General features: G+C 40.9%; 1 protein-coding gene across 2 annotated transcripts in view; it reads left to right on the top strand.

Annotated features, from left to right (window-relative positions):
- The window catches only part of ankrd50 (ankyrin repeat domain 50), a 34622-nt gene extending 17517 nt beyond the window's left edge, over window positions 1–17105 (top strand). Inside the window, exons 2-4 of one of the 2 annotated variants that reach the window (XM_020594089.1) lie at window positions 8957–9057; window positions 11869–15407; window positions 15698–17105. In XM_020594089.1, coding sequence (XP_020449745.1) covers window positions 8994–9057; window positions 11869–15404 — 3600 coding nt within the window. In that variant the 5' untranslated portion in view covers window positions 8957–8993 and the 3' untranslated portion in view covers window positions 15405–15407; window positions 15698–17105. The remainder of the gene's footprint in view (window positions 1–8956; window positions 9058–11868; window positions 15408–15697) is intronic. The other variant, XM_020594088.1, reaches the window with a different exon arrangement.
- The last annotated feature ends 1376 nt before the right edge of the window (window positions 17106–18481 follow it).

Raw genomic sequence — 18481 nt, forward strand, 5'->3', positions numbered from 1 at the left:
TTTATGAATTCAAGATTCTTTTGAGAGAGAAACTGAGGAGCTGGTTATCTGATTTGTGCTTAATTCAATTGAGTCTGACCCATACGTTAAGCATCAGCTGGAGTGTTTTTGTTTCTGAAAGAGATGACTTTTATCCCAGGAGCAAAGCTCTGAATTCCTGTCTCGTGTCTCAACTGTTATTCCTTGTGTCTGTCTCAGAGTGGAATGTGCTTTGGAAAGTTTTCAGCACCTCTGAGACCAAGCAGGAAGAAGGAGGCATTCTGACTTCTGCAGCAGAATGGCTCACTAGCATCCGTTTGGCTAATGCCTCACAAACAAAGACTGCTTTGTTTATGAGGAGGAGTACAAGAATCATCCGCCTGGCTGACTCACATTATATGATCACTCAGTTTGATGACACTTTAGTGTCATATATTAGTAATGGACAAAAAAAAAATCAGGATCATCCAGTGAGGTTGAGTTTTTGGTTGGTGTAGTAGTTGCACTGCTTCCTGGATTGTCTGTTGACTACTCCTTCATGTGGACATTCGAGAGATGATCCACAATCTGTGTATATGGCGTCATCTCTGCTGCCCGATCCAGAGTGATAGAAATTTCAGGTGTACTGCTTTAGAGCAGTTTAGATTATAATGGTCAAACTGAACGTCTTCACAGTTCACCAGCAATAGATCGTGTGGTTTATCTCTGTTTACTTGATGTATTGCTCTGTTTTGGTGGAACTCTTGTTGGAACTGTTTCATTGGTTTGGTGACTTTCTGGGGATAGTTTAACATGTCTACTTTTGTAGCCTGCTTTTATTTAATTTGTAGTGACCTGAATTGTTTATATCTGATTTTCCTATTTAAGTACATTGTTTCACTTTTCAAAGTGCTTCAGATATCAAGTGTATTATTATTATTATTATTATTATTATTATTATTGTCCGAAGTGACAGCAGACCTGTGGAAACAAGCTTGTTTTCCTGTGTTTACGTCTGTGTGCTGTGCTACTGTAAGGCCACGCCAAGGGTAGTGGCGTGGAAATGGATAGCCAGAGATTTTGGTTTGGAGCCAGGTAGAATCTGTGCCAGTTTAACGGGGCCTCCAGAAGGGAAAGGGGAAAGAGGGTGGAGTGGAGGTGGGAGTGGGTGTTCAGGCCTCTCAGACAGCTCATACCTCAGTCTCTTATTGTACAAGACTGATAAAGGTGATTGTTTCTCAGTATTAGATATAACTTGTAATGTGCTGACACAGAAATGCCTCCTATATCTTCTCTAGTTTCACATTAGGCCTATGTAAAATATTACAAAGCAGAAATTTCAAAGACTCTGCGTTTTGCATCAAAATACAAATATATTCTAATCATAATACCACTGCAGCTTCTGATTCAGTCTAGGGTGTGATCTTTTTTTAATCATGTGAAGGTGTCACTGAACTGTAATGGCTCAACATTGTTAATGGTGCATGTTTATCAAAGTCATAGTTTCATAGTAATCCTAGGGCTACTGCATGAAGTGTGATAGTGTCTAAAAACCTCTGAGAATATCTGATCACAACATGTTCATACATAACTTTTTGATTAGAGATGAGTGAGACGAGGTTTGAACAACCAGTAAGTAGCACACATACTCAACTCTGGTTGTAGTATGATACTGATATTTACTATGACCAAAAATATTCCTGTGTGTTTCTTGTGTTTTGCTAAATATGTCGGCGTTGAGTAGCTTTGAACAGGCACAGAAGTAGATGACCTGACTAGTCTGACATTCTGACAGCCAGTGAGGTAAGGTCACAGCTAGAGATGTGCCACTGTGTATGTGACGTGAACCATCGTGTGTGAAAATTTGTCCTGCACAGAATTGGATATCTCAGATTGGCCAAAAGTTACAGCTCAGTGTTTGCCAATACAGCATGTAGTTGGCTAAATAAGTCTATCAAAAGAAAAAGATAAGATTTGACAACATTTGTTATCTCTTATCTAATCTGCCTTTTTTTAATTGGATTCAAATAGAAGGCATAGTGCATCCTCATACAGAGTGAGACGAGGTTTGAACAACCAGTAAGTAGCACACATACTCAACTCTGGTTGTAGTATTTGACCAAAAATATTCCTGTGTGTTTCTTGTGTTTTGCTAAATATGTCGGCGTTGAGTAGCTTTGAACAGGCACAGAAGTAGATGACCTGACTAGTCTGACATTCTGACAGCCAGTGAGGTAAGGTCACAGCTAGAGATGTGCCACTGTGTATGTGACGTGAACCATCGTGTGTGAAAATTTGTCCTGCACAGAATTGGATATCTCAGATTGGCCAAAAGTTACAGCTCAGTGTTTGCCAATACAGCATGTAGTTGGCTAAATAAGTCTATCAAAAAAAAAAGATAAGATTTGACAACATTTGTTATCTCTTATCTAATCTGCCTTTTTTTAATTGGATTCAAATAGAAGGCATAGTGCATCCTCATACAGAGCTAGCAGAGTATTTGGAGCCAAATCTTTCCTCCCATGTGGAAGCATTTTGTGACTAATCTGCAAATACAGGAGGAGGTAGGTGACAATGATACAGCCCAGTTTAAAGGAGACATAAAGCAAAACTGTGCTCAAGCTCTGCTTAGGATTTTGAGAGAAAATCCAACATGAGCGAGGGATGAAGAAGGATAGAGATGGCATGGATTTGTCAACTACAGTGCCAGAAGTTATAATAGTATAGTATCAGTGTGCAAGTGGAGCCATTAAAGATAATTACTCACCTTAAACATCATTCAAAATTAGATCGATTTTGACTCAAAACAATTATGTTCATTCTTCTCCCAGTTTTACTCTTAGGCTAGTTCATCTAGTTGGTTACAAGGGACACTTAGCAGGAGTTAAGGAGGTCCATCAACCAAAAATAGCCACAAAACCAGCTATAAAAGCCTCTCTTAGTTATGAATCAGCTGTAATTAAGATGGTTATACTCCTAGCTCAGTCTTAGCGAGTGGCCACACTAAGACGACACTCATCCTGAGAGGCATTTTGATTGGGGGTGGTTTATTCATTTCCTCCCTAAGATGACACACATGCTCAGCTTCTTGCATACCCTACAGTGGATAGATAAATCATTACAAATTCCACAGCTGTTGTGTAAAAAAGCTACACCTTCAGGAAATTATGGGATTCCGGTTGGGTCTGTGTTTTTGTTTCCTGTATTTGCATGTCTTTGGCGAGAGGTTAGCCCACCCTAGCAAGGACCTGAACCACATCGTCCACCTCTGCTCTGGCCACTGTGAATGGAGCCTTCTTTTCTCAACTCGCATAGACAGAGCTGATTTACCACCAATGGAAAGAGCAGCTTGAAGTGTGTGCCATCCTCTGCCTTTCTGAGAAGCCCTTTGTCCCGAGGCCTGCCTGTGAATCTGACACAGGGCAAAGCCATCCCACCAGAGAAAGGTTAACAAAACTCTTAACATCTTCTGGATGTGTGTTTTTGTGTATACTTTCTTTTTGGTCAACTGTGAGACCTCACTGGAGGGATGGTGGGATCTTCTGGGTGACTGACAAACACAGTCGTAAAGCAGTGAGGCTGGTTTATTTCTTCTGAGCTGTGGAATGCGCCTTTAAGAGAAACAAAGATGGCCCTGCTTACTGACTCCTAGTAAATTGCATTTTGTGGCATCATCACTCTAAAATTTCAGTGTACATGTTACAATGACAATAAAGTATTATCTTATCTTATCATTTAGACAATTGGATGTATACTCGTGCAAATGCAACAGATGAATCTGAAACTTAACTATGAAAAAAAATGGCAAGTTTCTTGAGAGATTAGATGCCAAAAACAATTTTCAGTACTGAAAGGGGAAAAACGCCAAGGTAGTTTTTAGCAGAAAATTATAAAGCCATTATTTAATGGTTTAAAGGACTTCAATAACCATTCCAACACATTTGGCAATGCTACTGTCTTCACCAAAAAGCCCAAACCATATGTTCTGCAAATGCCTCCTGCAACCAAAATGTAACAAGTCCCCTCTGTCGTGTTTTCAGCTTTGACTGTCTCTGTGCCTTTATGCCTAGATAACAAGATCAAGGATGACACTTAATTACTTCACCTCTCTTTTCTTGAAATTGGCTTACACAGACAAGCTAATTTTATGTCCATATTCATGTATGAGTTGTCGTCTCTGAGGCTGCATGTCGAGCCTCGCTTTGGATGAGCTGAAAACCGTAATCCTCACTGAATACTGTAATTTATCACCATGCAGCCTGACGGCCAGGTAAATTACAGGCCTGCTCTGTCTGTACCTACAACACCTTGGGCGTTGCACTGCAGTAGCGTGATTCTGAACATGGTGGATGACTTCGCTCACCTCTTTCCTTCTGAGTGTGATGCCCTTTGGAATGTGGCATGCCCCTGCCAAATTTTTATAGTCTTGAAATTGTTTTATTTTTTAAGGCTCTAGTGCAGAGCACAATATTTAAAATGTTCATTTAACTGAAGGCTGTTTTAATCGTCTTAATTGGTGAAATAAATGCAGTGGAATCACTGGAAAGTTTTTGGGAATGTTTGATGCAAGTAAAGCTGTTTTTTTTTTTTTTTAATACCACACTGTCTCTTGACCTGCATGCCAAGGATGACTTTACAAGTACCTGCCACAGCTTTCCTTGTGCTGTCTGGACATTTCTCTGTGAGACCTTTACAAAATGGTTCCAGACCTTCCTAACACTGCATGGTGATAGCGGATAATGGCTCAATTGACTTGATGCTTATAAAAACACCAGTGACGTGCTAGACTGTGTCGTTTTCTGTGCAGGTGAATGGAAATGTGGCAGGAGGGCTGAATGAGGTCACCAGGAGGTCAGCCAGTGTAATGATGAACAAAAACATGGGCAGAAATTGAGGAAACTTGATCGTATGTGGGGCAGGGTGAGCTTACTGCCCCTATGTAGTAGATCATAGATCGGGCCACATTTTATTGTCCAAACTCAACCCATGCCCGAGATTGTGTCATCCGGACCTGACAAGTTTATAGTATATAATGTCGGAACCTGATCTGAGCATGACACAGCTGAGTTTGTATAGTGTTTTTGCCCCCTTCGTTAAACGAAGCAGACATTTGAGCACTCCAGCTGTCTAGCCTAAAGTTTGACCTACAAGTCCGAACCCAACATGGACCTGGACATAATTTCTAAATTTCTTTCTGAACCTGGCCCTAATGCTTGTGTAACTAACGGCTTTGGTTTGGGTATCCACACTCTACCGTGAAGACCAGGAACAAAAAGGTTATTTTAGGTTGACAAGCAGGCCTTTTGTTTTTTTTTTTAATGGCAGATGGTGTGGAATCTGTTTATGACTCTTAGGGACATGGCAGTTCTTTAGCATATAAAATATGTACTTTAGGTTGGCTGTTTAATTAGGTGTTGAATATTTGGGTCCAGCTCTACTAATAACAAACTGTATTGTATTGTATTTTGTCCACCTGTTTACCACCCTTTTATACCAGTGAGACTAGGCTAATGACTCAGACTGCCCCAAATGTCATGTTTTGGACCTTTTGAGCTGTGGTAGTAATAATTGGCAAATGTCTAAGAGCCAAGCTGTTGAATGTTTTTATAGTGCCTCTTTTTGATGCACTTTGTAGACAGTCCTGGTGCAACTGTCTCACAGCTGGCTGCACATGTGCTATTTCATCACAAATGGCTTATTTGGATTAAATTCAGGTTGTAGCTTGTTACTACAGTGTTACTACAGTAAAGAGATGTTTGTGTTTTAACATTTGCTTATGAGTTATTGATCTGGCAGCTGTGAATATCTGAATATTTCACCCCAGGATGGTCTCATGCCATTTTATTAAGTTTTGATGCTTTTTTTTTCAGGCAAGAAAGTCACCATTAAAATATCGGGTCAGTCTGTCTGTTGTGTTTAGGCTCGTTTGGAGATTTGCTCATTTTCAGCAATGTTTTCAGATGCAAGTGCCAGCTTAGCAGACCAACCTATCACCATGACGTTCTCTTTCCTGTTCATCATTGGACTCAGACTGCACTGACATTTCTTGCTGTCTCGAATATTTGAATACTAAAATCAAAACAGATTTCCTACCCAACGAACGAATATTTGAATAGTCGAATATTTGGGTCCAGCTCTACTAATAACAAAGCTCTTTGTATAATAGTGCAGTTCAACAAAAGCACTACATCTTCCAGAAGAATCATGCAGTTCAATCAACACCTTTTTAAAACAGTTTAAACTAAAACTGAACAATATCACGGTCATGAAGGGAGGATTCATTGCTGGACTGCATTAGTTTTAGCATGGTGTACTAATAAAGTGATCTCCTTTTAAACTTAAAAACACAATTAAATGGTTTGTATTTAGGTCTGTGATTACATGGTAAATGGATAGTTTGAATGAATGAAGCTAATCCTATTTATGTGCTATTGGTCCAGGTTTGTTTCCTGTGTATTCCTGGTTTTACACTCTTTATCTTCAGTTCTTTATTGGAATGTTTGTACTGGGATGAAATTCCAAGTTGTCGGTGCAGCTGCAAGAGGCTCTGTGATAGTGACCACTCTCTAGTACTAGATATATGAGAGAGTGAGTGATGGCGCGTGCACACGCGTGACCAGGTGCACAGCTTTGTGTCTCACTCTCTCGTCAACATTTTAATGAGCTTGTGCCATTCAAAGACATTAAGTACAGTCACTTTTTTCCTTTGGTTGTTAAACAAAACTTTAATTTGTACTTTGTTCTGTATAAACGATCACATTATTCATGTATTATAAAAGGTGGTTTGATACACTAGCTTTATCAGAATGCACTTTTAAAGCTGAGCCATGCTGTATGTATGCTCATTGTATTCGTTGTTGCCCCACCCCCGCCACATCAGCCTTGTTCAGTTGCACCACAACAGGTTTGACTGGAAACCTTTTCAAATCCAGTTTGAAATTCAGCAAGAGGCGTGTTTAGACAAGACTGTTTTCATGTGCTTTGCCTCCAACATTGCAAAATTAATCATTAAAGTGTAATCACTTCAGTGTCTTGTTTGGTGGTGGTTTAGTATGGTAGGAAAATGTACAGTACACCCAAAATGTAGGGGCTAATCTCAAATTTCTCTTGGAACAGTTATCTTTACAGGGCCTATTAGAGTTAACGCCTCTTAGTACATGGCTTTATCTTTTTATACTTGTGAATAAGGCATATTTATCCACAATAAAATAGAAACTCCTACCTTTATTTGTCCATTAGAGTAGAAATTAGAGTGTGTGTATAATCAAACATGGACCGCAGCAGTATTTTTCAAAGCTTAAATGTCAGCATACTTTTCAAAGGACTGTTGTTTTCAGACTGTTGGAGCGTACTCTCTTCCACATACTTGTGTTTAGGAGGTTGGCGCTCTCGCGTTTTTTGGAGCCAGAAAAGCTGCAGCTGTCGAACAGACGTTTGTCGAGTATGGGTTTACTGGAGAGCCCGAGGAGAGGGCAGCAAGGCTTGGGTTTCTGTTTTCTTTATGGATCCAATGACTGACAATGTTGTCTCGCAAAGAACGTACTGAACCTGAGAAGCCGTCTTTTTGAAATCCCAGCATATGAGCTCAGACTTCTTGTTTCTTGACACATATACACGTGCATTCTGCCCCATTTGTCATTTGAGAAATTAATCTAACGGGCAAACAGTTCCTCTGTTGTATGCGAGGCTCTGTCTCTTGTGGCTGGTATCCAGGTCTGTAACGAGCAGCAGCTGGCTCAGAAGCCTGTGCTCGGGAGCTGCATCCCTCACCCTGTTTAATGTGTCATTTGTTGCTTGTTTAGCAATTGCTTTTGTTCTGGCTCTGAACCGTCCTCTCACACACATAAATATCCTGAATACATTCAATGCTCAGCTACAGGTTGTGTAGCCTACGTATAGTGGTGCAGAATATAGGCCTTCATGATTGCTGGGCTTTGGAAAGAAAGAAGAATGGTTCTGGGAAGTTATTTAAACAGCCAGTTCTTGCATTCTTCTGTAGTACTTAATAGTAGTTCCTGTTACACCACAGTCATCAAATACAGGTTGGGTGGTTTAACCCCTTTGGTTGTTTTAGTGCTGCATCTCCAGGAGTAGGGTAGTAATAATGCCATGACTTCATGTTTGACATTTAAGCCTTATGGAGTGATGTCTGCTGATGACTAAGATGGAAATTGCAGGTCATCTCCCACCATGTGTGTTGACTCAAGGAAAAGTCTTTTTAGGTTTGTTCTGACTAGAGGCTCTGGGGAGTTCTATTCTTTTTTTTTTCATGCCCATAGAAATAGAATTTGGAAAGTTTTTTTTTTTTTTACATTTTATTAATCCAGGCAGCTGCTTTATTTCATGGTGGCTGCAGTCAAATGTCTTTCTCCCTCCTCCAGCTTTTCTAGTCACTGTATCTTCATAATGGGTGTGTCAGTGAGTGCGAAATGTACTGTAGGAGAAACTGTTTATCATAAACTGCAGCACAGAAGCATTTTTCTTCTGTTCCCCTGAGGAAATATTCATGATGGAGGATTAGGCTGTAATTCACACTCAGTGGTTTTTTTCTTTTTCATAGTCACTCTATGCATGGTAAATGGTCTGTAAATGGTCTGTATTTTATATAGCGCTTTCTCACAGTGTGTTGCACTGGCCAAAGCGCTTTACAGAGATGATACACCATTCACCCATTCACACACAACATTCACACACTGATGACGACAAGCTGCCATGCACCGGCGCTAGTCAAGCCACCAGGAGCAATTCGGGGTTCAGTGTCTTGCTCAGGGACACTTAGGCATGCGGGGAGACCGGGAGTCGAACTACCAACTTGCTGGTCAGGAGACGACTGCCCTACCTCATGAGCCACAGCATAAAGGAAATCAGAATCAGGACAAAATAATAAATGTCACTTTTAATATGTGAAGTCACTAACAGAGAGGGGGAAGTGTCGCCTGAAGTCTTTTGGGGTTGGGTCCTTGCTTTTCCCCTTTAATGGCCTCTTTCCCCTTCTCAGCTAGTTGGCTTCCTGTCCCAGCTGGAGCAAACCCAGAATGTCCAAAGGAGTGAGCCCAGAGAAAGTCACACACATATGCAGAGGATCACATCAGACATCAGGTGGCTGACTTTAAACATAAAATTGTAGTTGTACTAAATTTGATACTACAGTATGTGCCTCTGCAGACTTAGGCACTTGTGATTGTGTATTAGCCTGAAAAGCAGAATACCAATAAAAAGAAGCATATACACCAGCTAGTTAGGCATTTAAACCAAAAAAGAACACCAGAAGCAGAACTAAGAGTGAAAACACTTTGATGGCAACATTTTAATCTAAAATTTGATCTTTAATGCTTGAAGCTTGAGCCAGAGAAATAGTTTGGCTAGTACGCAGAGGACAGGAATGCACATTAGGATCATGTGGTACCTTCAAGTGATCCTGTATCTTTTGATATAAAGCTGAAACTAACCATGCCCAGACTCATAATAACCTGTTAAGTTCTCTCCAGGATCCTGCCACAATAAGTTATTAGTCAGATGTTTGGAGCCAAGGGGTGAAGAGGGTAGTAGAAAACAATGACAGACCAAAAGTGTATTGGGGCAATTGAGTTGCTGTTATTTTCAGGTAATTATATGGTATAATACTGGAGAATGATGCTTTATAGCTTTATTAATTTAAACTGTTTGCACAGCTGACTTTTGTTGAACATTAAATCACATTTTTTACAGATTTAAATGAACATGAATACTCAGAAATGTGGATGTTCACTTTTAAATCGTTTTCCCTGCATCTCAGGTTGTTCTAATCTAGATTGGAGAACTAAATGTCTCTGTCCATTCGATCCCTATTACCTTAAAGTCGGTAATCACAAAAGCTTACTCCCTACTTACCTTGGGTTAACAACTCTGTCTTAAAGTATTTTATAATAGGTAATGTGATTTTTTTCTTCCTGTCACTTATCAAAGGAGGAAATTAAATGCAGTCATTATCTATCAACTGTTATATCAGTTAGAAATATTTTGAATGCTTCAAGCACAAAGAAAAAGGAGATTATTGTGAGGTGCTGTTAGTGGGAGTGTGCTTATCTTAAGCAAACTCAGAAACTGATGATAAAGAAAACCCATCGCTCCTTTTGTTTACCAGAATATGGTATCCAAACTGTCAGCACCTGCTTGGGAGCTCTTGTTAAACCCATCAGGTTTGTTATCTGGCTTCCAGGTGTGGTTACCACTGGCCCTATGCGGAAAAAGATTTCACGGGCTTTTCTGCCCACACAGTAGCAGTCAAATGAACAGAGCTCTGCTTCAGGCTCAGAGACAGAGTCTGATTCATATTATGTACAAGGAAAAGACATGTTATATAATCAAAGCAGTTACATTCACTGAAGCTGAATTTTGTTGATTCCTTTAAACAAAGTGTCTTAAAATATTTATACTCCTATCAGTACATAGGGTTCAGTCAAGTGCACGATCTCTGCATGAGCTCTGCTTTGTTTACAGTCCACCAGCTCCTAGTGCTTTCACTGAGATCTTGCACATGCACAACTGACTTACTTACTTCAGACACTGCATAAAGTTATGGTTGTCTGGAGCTTTTGGGGCAACATTTTTAACAAATATGCATGTCTTTAGTTTTGTAATGAAGAAATGTTTCACTGATGTGTTTTTAATTGTTTTTGAACAATAATGGAGGTCTATGACACAGATGACTATTTTAGTTGCTGTATGGGGATTGTTGAAAATACTATAAATATACATTAAAGACTACCCAACTTGATCATTTAAGGGAGCAAAATGCAACTGCTTTTTACATAGGGCGTCTGTTAATGTAAAATACAGTATGTCAATACAACTTACAGAGCCTGTGGGGATATTTTTTTCCTGACCCAGTAACCTCAAGAACCATGGGAACTGTAAATACAAGTATGCAAAATGTTCTCCTTACCCTTGGGCTACAGGCTACACGAACTCTGAACAGATTGTTTACACATGGAGGAAAGTTCACTTTATACCCATTAGCTGAGGCCATTATGGAGCCATTTTTTCACGTTGCGGAGAGGAATTCGCATTAAAGATCATTCATTAAAAGGCACTGCAATCATTTTTCCCCCCCAGAAGGATTTCTAAAAGTCTCTGCTGCAAACATGTAGCAGGATAATAAGTGAGGCATTGGAAAGATGTTTTACAGGCCATTGAGGTGCTACAGGCATGGAAATAATGTCTCCCTTGCTCTCTCCCATTTTGATTCTTGTATATCTTCAGCCTCCACAACCGATTAGCTCCTGCTGATTAAGCACTAATAACGTCTTCATTGAGTGGATAAGTTGAATGACCAATTAAGCAGGCTTTGGGGTTAGGGTGTTTTTTTTTTTTTTTTTTAAACATATGTAGATATCATTATGTCTGTTATTTAATGCTGCTGCCAATACTAGTATTTGCCTTTTTAGTTTTTCTTTTGATGAGTACATATACATTTTAGCAGTGCATGCAACAGAACGGGTATATTCTAATATGATTTATTTAATATTTCAGTTCTGTTTTTAATGATATGGTTTTTATTCTCACACGGGCACACCCACTAAATTTTTATGGTTGAAATTGCTTCTGCATTAGACAAAATATAGTGCACTAATTGTTATGATTTTATTTTCCTTAGTTCTAACTGGTAGCAGACTCCTGCTTTCTGCTTGCAGCAGCCAGAGTGGTGATGCTCTCTGCTCCTCTGAAAGGTTTTTCTATAGCTAAATTACTTTAGAGTTAATTATACTATGCTTAGGAAAGTAGGAAAGTAAAGTCTGGCTTAACCTAATTATCCTCAGCTACAAGATCAGTACCGGGTATGATCTCAAGATCAAATCTAAACTTTTAGATTTCGATTACATATTATGCATATATCATCAGACTTATCTAATGTCTAATTGTTTCTTTCAGGATTCCGCAAAATCAGCCTTGATGATCTGCGCAAGGCGTACATTGTCAAGGATGTGCAGCAGTACATCCTCCACAGGCTGGACCAGGAGGAAGCTCTGAGGCAGCACCTGACCAAGGAGACAGCTGAGATGCTCAACCAACTACACATCAAGAGCAGCGGCTGCTTCCTCTACCTGGAGCGTGTGCTGGATGGTGTGGTGGAAAACTTTATCATGCTTCGTGAGATCCGTGACATCCCTGGGACTCTCAATGGCCTCTACCTCTGGCTGTGCCAGAGACTATTTGTCAGAAAACAATTTGCCAAAGTCCAACCCATCCTTAATGTAATCCTTGCAACTTGCAGGCCACTCACAGTCAAGGAACTGTACCATGCAGTCTGGACCAAAAACATGACGCTGACTATGGAAGAGTTTCAGAAAAAGATGGACATTCTCTCCAAGTTGTTGGTTGATGGCCTTGGGAGTACTAAAATCCTTTTTCATTACAGTTTTGCAGAGTGGCTACTGGATGTTAAGCATTGCACTCAGAAGTACTTGTGCAATGCAGCGGAAGGACATAGGATGTTGGCAATGAGTTACACCTGCCGGGCAAAGCAGCTCAAGCCACTTGAAGTGCAGGAATTTGCACTACACCTTGTCAACTCCAATCTGCAGATTGAGCCATTTAATCTGGCTCTTTGGATGGTTTGGAATGGAACTCCTGCTAAAGACTCTCTGACCACCTCTATACCAAGAGAACAGGAGGTTCTGCAGCTTCTGGTCAAAGCTGGAGCTCATGTCAACAATGAGGATGATCATGCCTCATGTATTGTGCAACAGGCCCTGGAAAGAGAGGACTCGATACGGACATTACTCGACAATGGGGCGTCCGTGAACCAGTGTGACTCCGGTGGGAGAACTCTGCTGGCCAATGCTGCATACAGTGGAAACCTTGATGTGGTCAACCTGCTCATATCTAGAGGGGCCAACATGGAGCTAGAAGACAACCATGGACAAACAGCACTTACACTTGCTGCAAGGCAGGGCCATACTAAAGTGGTCAACTGCCTAATTGGCTGTGAGGCCAACATAAACCACACAGATCATGATGGATGGACAGCCCTCCGCTCAGCGGCCTGGGGAGGACATTCGGAAGTTGTATCTGCTCTACTCTATGCTGGTGCCAAAGTGGACTGTGCGGATGTTGATGGTAGAACTGCGTTAAGAGCTGCAGCCTGGGGCGGCCATGAAGACATAGTGTTGAACCTTCTTCAGCATGGAGCTGAGGTCAACAAAGCAGACAATGAAGGAAGAACAGCTCTCATTGCTGCAGCATACATGGGACACAGAGAGATTGTTGAGCACCTCTTGGACCATGGGGCTGAAGTTAATCATGAAGATGTGGATGGGCGGACTGCCCTCTCAGTCGCTGCTCTCTGTGTTCCTGCAAGTAAAGGCCATGCTTCTGTTGTGAGTCTTCTGATTGACAGGGGAGCAGAGGTTGACCACTGTGACAAGGACTGCATGACCCCTCTCCTTGTGGCTGGCTATGAAGGACATGTTGATGTAGTTGATCTGCTTTTGGAAGGTGGAGCTGATGTGGATCACACAGACAACAATGGTCGCACCCCTCTTCTTGCTGCTGCATCAATGGGCCATGCTTCTGTTGTCAATACATTGCTTTTCTGGGGGGCTGCAGTTGATAGCATCGATAGTGAGGGAAGGACCGTGCTGAGCATTGCATCTGCTCAGGGTAATGTGGAAGTGGTCAGAACTCTGCTGGACAGAGGTTTGGATGAGAATCACAGAGATGATGCAGGCTGGACCCCGCTACACATGGCTTCATTTGAGGGCCACCGCCAAGTGTGCGATGCCCTTATTGAGCAGGGTGCTCGCTGTACAGAGGTAGATAATGATGGTAGAATACCTCTGATATTAGCCGCACAAGAAGGACATTATGACTGTGTGCAAATTCTTCTGGAACATAAGTCAAGCATTGACCAGAGGGGATATGATGGAAGAAATGCTCTCAGGGTGGCAGCACTAGAAGGCCACAGGGATATTGTTGAACTGCTGCTGAGTCACGGTGCTGATATAGATTACAAAGATGCAGATGGACGGCCAACACTCTATATACTGGCACTTGAAAATCAGCTGGCCATGACAGAGTATTTCCTTGAAAATGGAGCCAATGTGGAAGCTTGTGACACGGAGGGCAGAACAGCCCTCCATGTGTCCTGCTGGCAAGGCCATATTGAAATGGTGAGGTTGCTAATCAATTATCATGCTGATGTGAATGCCTGTGACAATGAGAAGCGATCTGCCCTCCAGTCTGCTGCATGGCAAGGCCACACAAAAGTCGTGCAGTTTTTGATAGAGAATGGCACACATGTGGATCATACATGCAACCAAGGAGCAACAGCACTAGGCATAGCTGCACAGGAGGGTCACATCGATGTGGTGCAGATACTTCTTGAAAATGGTGCTGATCCCAACCACGCTGACCAGTTTGGACGCACAGCAATGAAAGTGGCAGCAAAAGGTGGCCATTCAATGATCATAAAACTTCTGGAAAAGTATGGGGCCACAACTTTAAATGGCTGCAATCCCTCGCCAGTACACACCATGGAAGAAAAAACACCATTGCCTGTGACTAGTAAAATGCAGTCCCTCACCATTAAATCAAGCAGTTCTGGCAGCACTGGGGCAGGAGATATGCAGTCATCTGGACGTGGTGTACCCAACGGACCTGTCCATGCTTTTAGTTCACCATCAGAATCTCCAGATTCCACTGTAGACAGACAGAAATCCTCCTTGTCAAATAATTCCCTCAAGAGTTCAAAGAACTCCTCCTTGAGAACCACATCATCTACAGCCACAGCACAGACTGTGCCCATTGATAGTTTTCATGGACTGACATTCACAGAACAAATCCAACAGCACTCACTGCCTCGCAGCCGGAGCAGACAGTCTATTGTGTCTCCTTCCTCCACGACTAAGTCCATAGGTCAGCAGCCATCATCGCCATCCAATGACTTTGACTGGTCTCAGTTAAAACCTGGTCTTAAGTCAACAAAGGGAAGTAAGACTGGAAATGGAACATCAAACAGTAAAGGAGGAGATAAGAAAAAAAATAAGAACAGCGCTTCAACCCAAGGTCAGGTTCTGGAATACGAGATGACACAGTTTGACAAAAGAATCGCCCTTAATAAATCAGTAGCAAACATTGCAGTGAAGGACCCTCATTGTAAGATCATGATTGGTGGTTCAATTCAGCAGGGAAGGGGGCAAGGCCAAGATCAGTTCCTCATTCAGCAGCAGAGCTGTTCTGAAAAAAGGAGGAACGGCATAATGACCAACCCAAACTATCATCTACAGGGTAATCAGGTTTTCCTGAGTAGGGTATCAGTTCCTCGAACTGTGCAGAACAGAGGCCACCAGGATGTTCTGGAGAACTATCCCATAGGAGAAACCGAGCTAAGCCTTAAACAAGCCCTGAAACTGCAGATTGAAGGATCAGACCCTGGGTTTAACTACAAAAAGGAGACTCCATTATAGCTGGTAAGATACTTTTCAAAATAATCCTCTACTATGTGCTCTTGTTGAAATACTTCAAGCATTTGTCTTAAAGTTAAAATTAAGGTCATGGTGGCAACATGTGGCAGTACTTTGGCTTTTGTTTTCATTTACAATGGCTAATAATGGACTTTTAGTTGTTACTGAATTGCATTAAGAAAACCATCATTAATTGGGATTTAATCAGATTTATATGAAGAACACTTAAGTCTGGAAGAGCTGACTTTTTCCTTCCAAACAAAACATTTACTCAAATCTTTCCTGTGTCTTTTCAGATGTCTTGAATGCCATTCATCATGCAGACATTGGAGGGAATGTGCCAAAGCAACCATTTTTGTTTTTTGCCAGTGGGAGACCTCACAATAAGACATAGGGAAGGTAGCTGATTGCTACTTGAGGCTTATGCGAACTGGTATTTCGATGTGCCTACATCTGTTACAGCCTTCTTCACGTATTCATGCAAACTATCATTTTAATTTAATGTAATGCTATTTAATAAGCAGTGTATGCACTTTTAAGAGTAAAACGACAGACATGCATTGATCTATTCACTTTGTAGCCCATTCAACCTTTATCAAAGTAACTGTCTGAGTGAAACATACCAATGCTTTTTAATTTTGTTTGTTCTGTACACACTGACAGCAATGCACCGCTGAGTACATTGTCACAAACCTGAGGACATAATTGATACCATGGTATGAGTTGAAGTGCATTGACAGTCTGCCTTTCAAGAGACCCCAAATAATCGACGTATGTTAACATTCATCAATGTGCTAGACCTATGTTGTGTGTAATATGTTAATAGCTATGGCAGTTTACTTCACAAGTATAGTGCAAGCATATTTATTTTTGGAAAAAAGCCACTTTTGGTGCATTTTTTTGTTGCATTACGGTCTATGGTGCTGTGTTCAGAAGTCGCCTGCAGTTATTTTGGACTCAGTTTTGTTGGCTTTGTGCATTTGTGAATTACAAATATAAGTACCGTAGGTTCATTGAAAAAAAAAACTGCTAATTTTGTCCCTATGGGATTTTCAGTTAGTGCTTTATGTTTTCTGTGTACATAAAAATATTTAAATAATTCATTATGTCTATACCATCAGCAAGATTTTGGTGCTACACCCAGCGATTTTGAGTGAATGCAGTGACTTTAAAGAGTTACATGTATAACCTACTGCAATGCAAGATATTAGATCCAAGCTTTGTTTTCTCATCGTCATGTGGTTAATTTTCAGTAATACCTGCTGGATTTTTCAGGGGCATGACACAAAACAGCTCAAAGAGTTCAGCCACTAAGTCAACTTATATCTGTCTGTGATAGTTTGAAATGCAAAGTTGTAAAGCCAAAGTTGAAACAACATACTCTGTCCCACCTCCTCCCTGTGAAAAGCTGAATATCAGTTCAGCGGGACTTAACCCCGTGGGAGATGAAGGGGAGGAGGCGCTCAAGTGATACGGAGGGAGCCGAAACATCTGTTTCTCATGAACTATGTACAGCTGCATTAGCATTTACAGGCTTTGTCGTTTTTGCAGGCTTTTCATAAACGTAACAGTGAGATATTTTTTGCCAACAACTAGGATGGGGGGAGAAGAAACACATCGCATGCACAAACACTTATAAGCCCCAGTGAAAGCTATCAGCTCTTCAGCACTGCAGTAGCTCAAAAGTATGCCATGAAGGGACAATAGAAGGACTGAAAGCAAGATCTGGTCTAGAAGCAATGGTGGAAAACACGCTGTATAGTCTTATTAAACATTTCTTGTTTGTCCTGACTGTGTTATGACATTCATATGTTGATTTGACTGTCAGTAATTGGATTGTAAATAGCTTACCATGTACATTCAACTTTCATCTTAAAATAATTCTTGTATTATAGGAAGTGGACCTTTCTGATGTATATTAAAGTGCTTAATAAACATATTTGCTTTAATGCTGAAAACTAAATCTCGAACATTTATGAACGTATAAAGAGGGCTTGATACAAACAAAATATATAGAACTGAGGAACAATAATTTACTGTTGCATTCTCATTAGGGAGGCATGAAGTCACTGAGTAGGTCATGTCTAAAGCTATGTGCACTGATTTTTCACTAGCTTTTTTTTAAGTCAAAGTGATAAATCATATTAAATTCAAGGCTGATTGATGATGTGTATGACAGAAAGCTTCCCTACTGATGACCCATTAATACTGAAGAAGTCGGCATTTTTTAAAGATAGATAATAAAATACCCTGCACAAGCCCCGACAAGTTACTGAGTTGGAAATGACCAATTCACATTGACAAAGGTTATTTTTTCTCACAAATATCCATTCCTGTGTGTTACCTCGTGTTTTCTTTGAATACTGAGTCCTGTTTTATTCTCTTAAGTGTTTGTTTTTCACCCTGTATTAAGGCTACAAAACCACAGGCTATGCTGTTAACACCTACCTCACTGTTTGTCATTTGATGGTGACGGGCCAAACCAGGGCACTGCAGGCATCGCAACACATGGATCAAGCTGAAGTGGAACGGTCAAGTTTGTCAAGTGCTATCGCTGCCCCCTTTCCTCGAGTTCACTTGGTTCATCTCAGTCAAAACAGGAACTGCAAGGGAAATCAAACACAGGGAAGATGAGGAGTTAAGGATTTGTTTTGTTCTGTTACACATTTTATAAAATCTTACAAATTACACTTCATACTGTATATTGATAGAGTAACTGGATTTCTCAGCTGTCATTAAGACTCATTCTAGAAACTCACTTCAGCTGTGTTTCAAATGTATTTAACTGAATGAACGGTATATTAGCTTCTGGCCCAGGATGAAGTTGTTATGCTGGCTAATTGGAATAGATTTCCACCATCCAGGATTTCATTAAAAAAAAGGTGGTATTTTGCCTTTTGGACCTTCAGCACAGCATTTTCTGTGTGATTTCAGAGGGTGGGTGTTAATGAGTAAACCATCTGGTAGAGTACTGATGTCATGTAGTGTGCACTGTCCAAGCTTGGAGGAACTCTCATGCACCATCTGCCAGTGGCCACATCTGGTTCTCCTCCATGCATGCCCTTGTTGTGGATACAGGA

Source organism: Monopterus albus, unplaced genomic scaffold, assembly GCF_001952655.1.
Source record: "Monopterus albus unplaced genomic scaffold, M_albus_1.0 scaffold21.1, whole genome shotgun sequence".
NCBI lineage: Eukaryota > Metazoa > Chordata > Actinopteri > Synbranchiformes > Synbranchidae > Monopterus > Monopterus albus.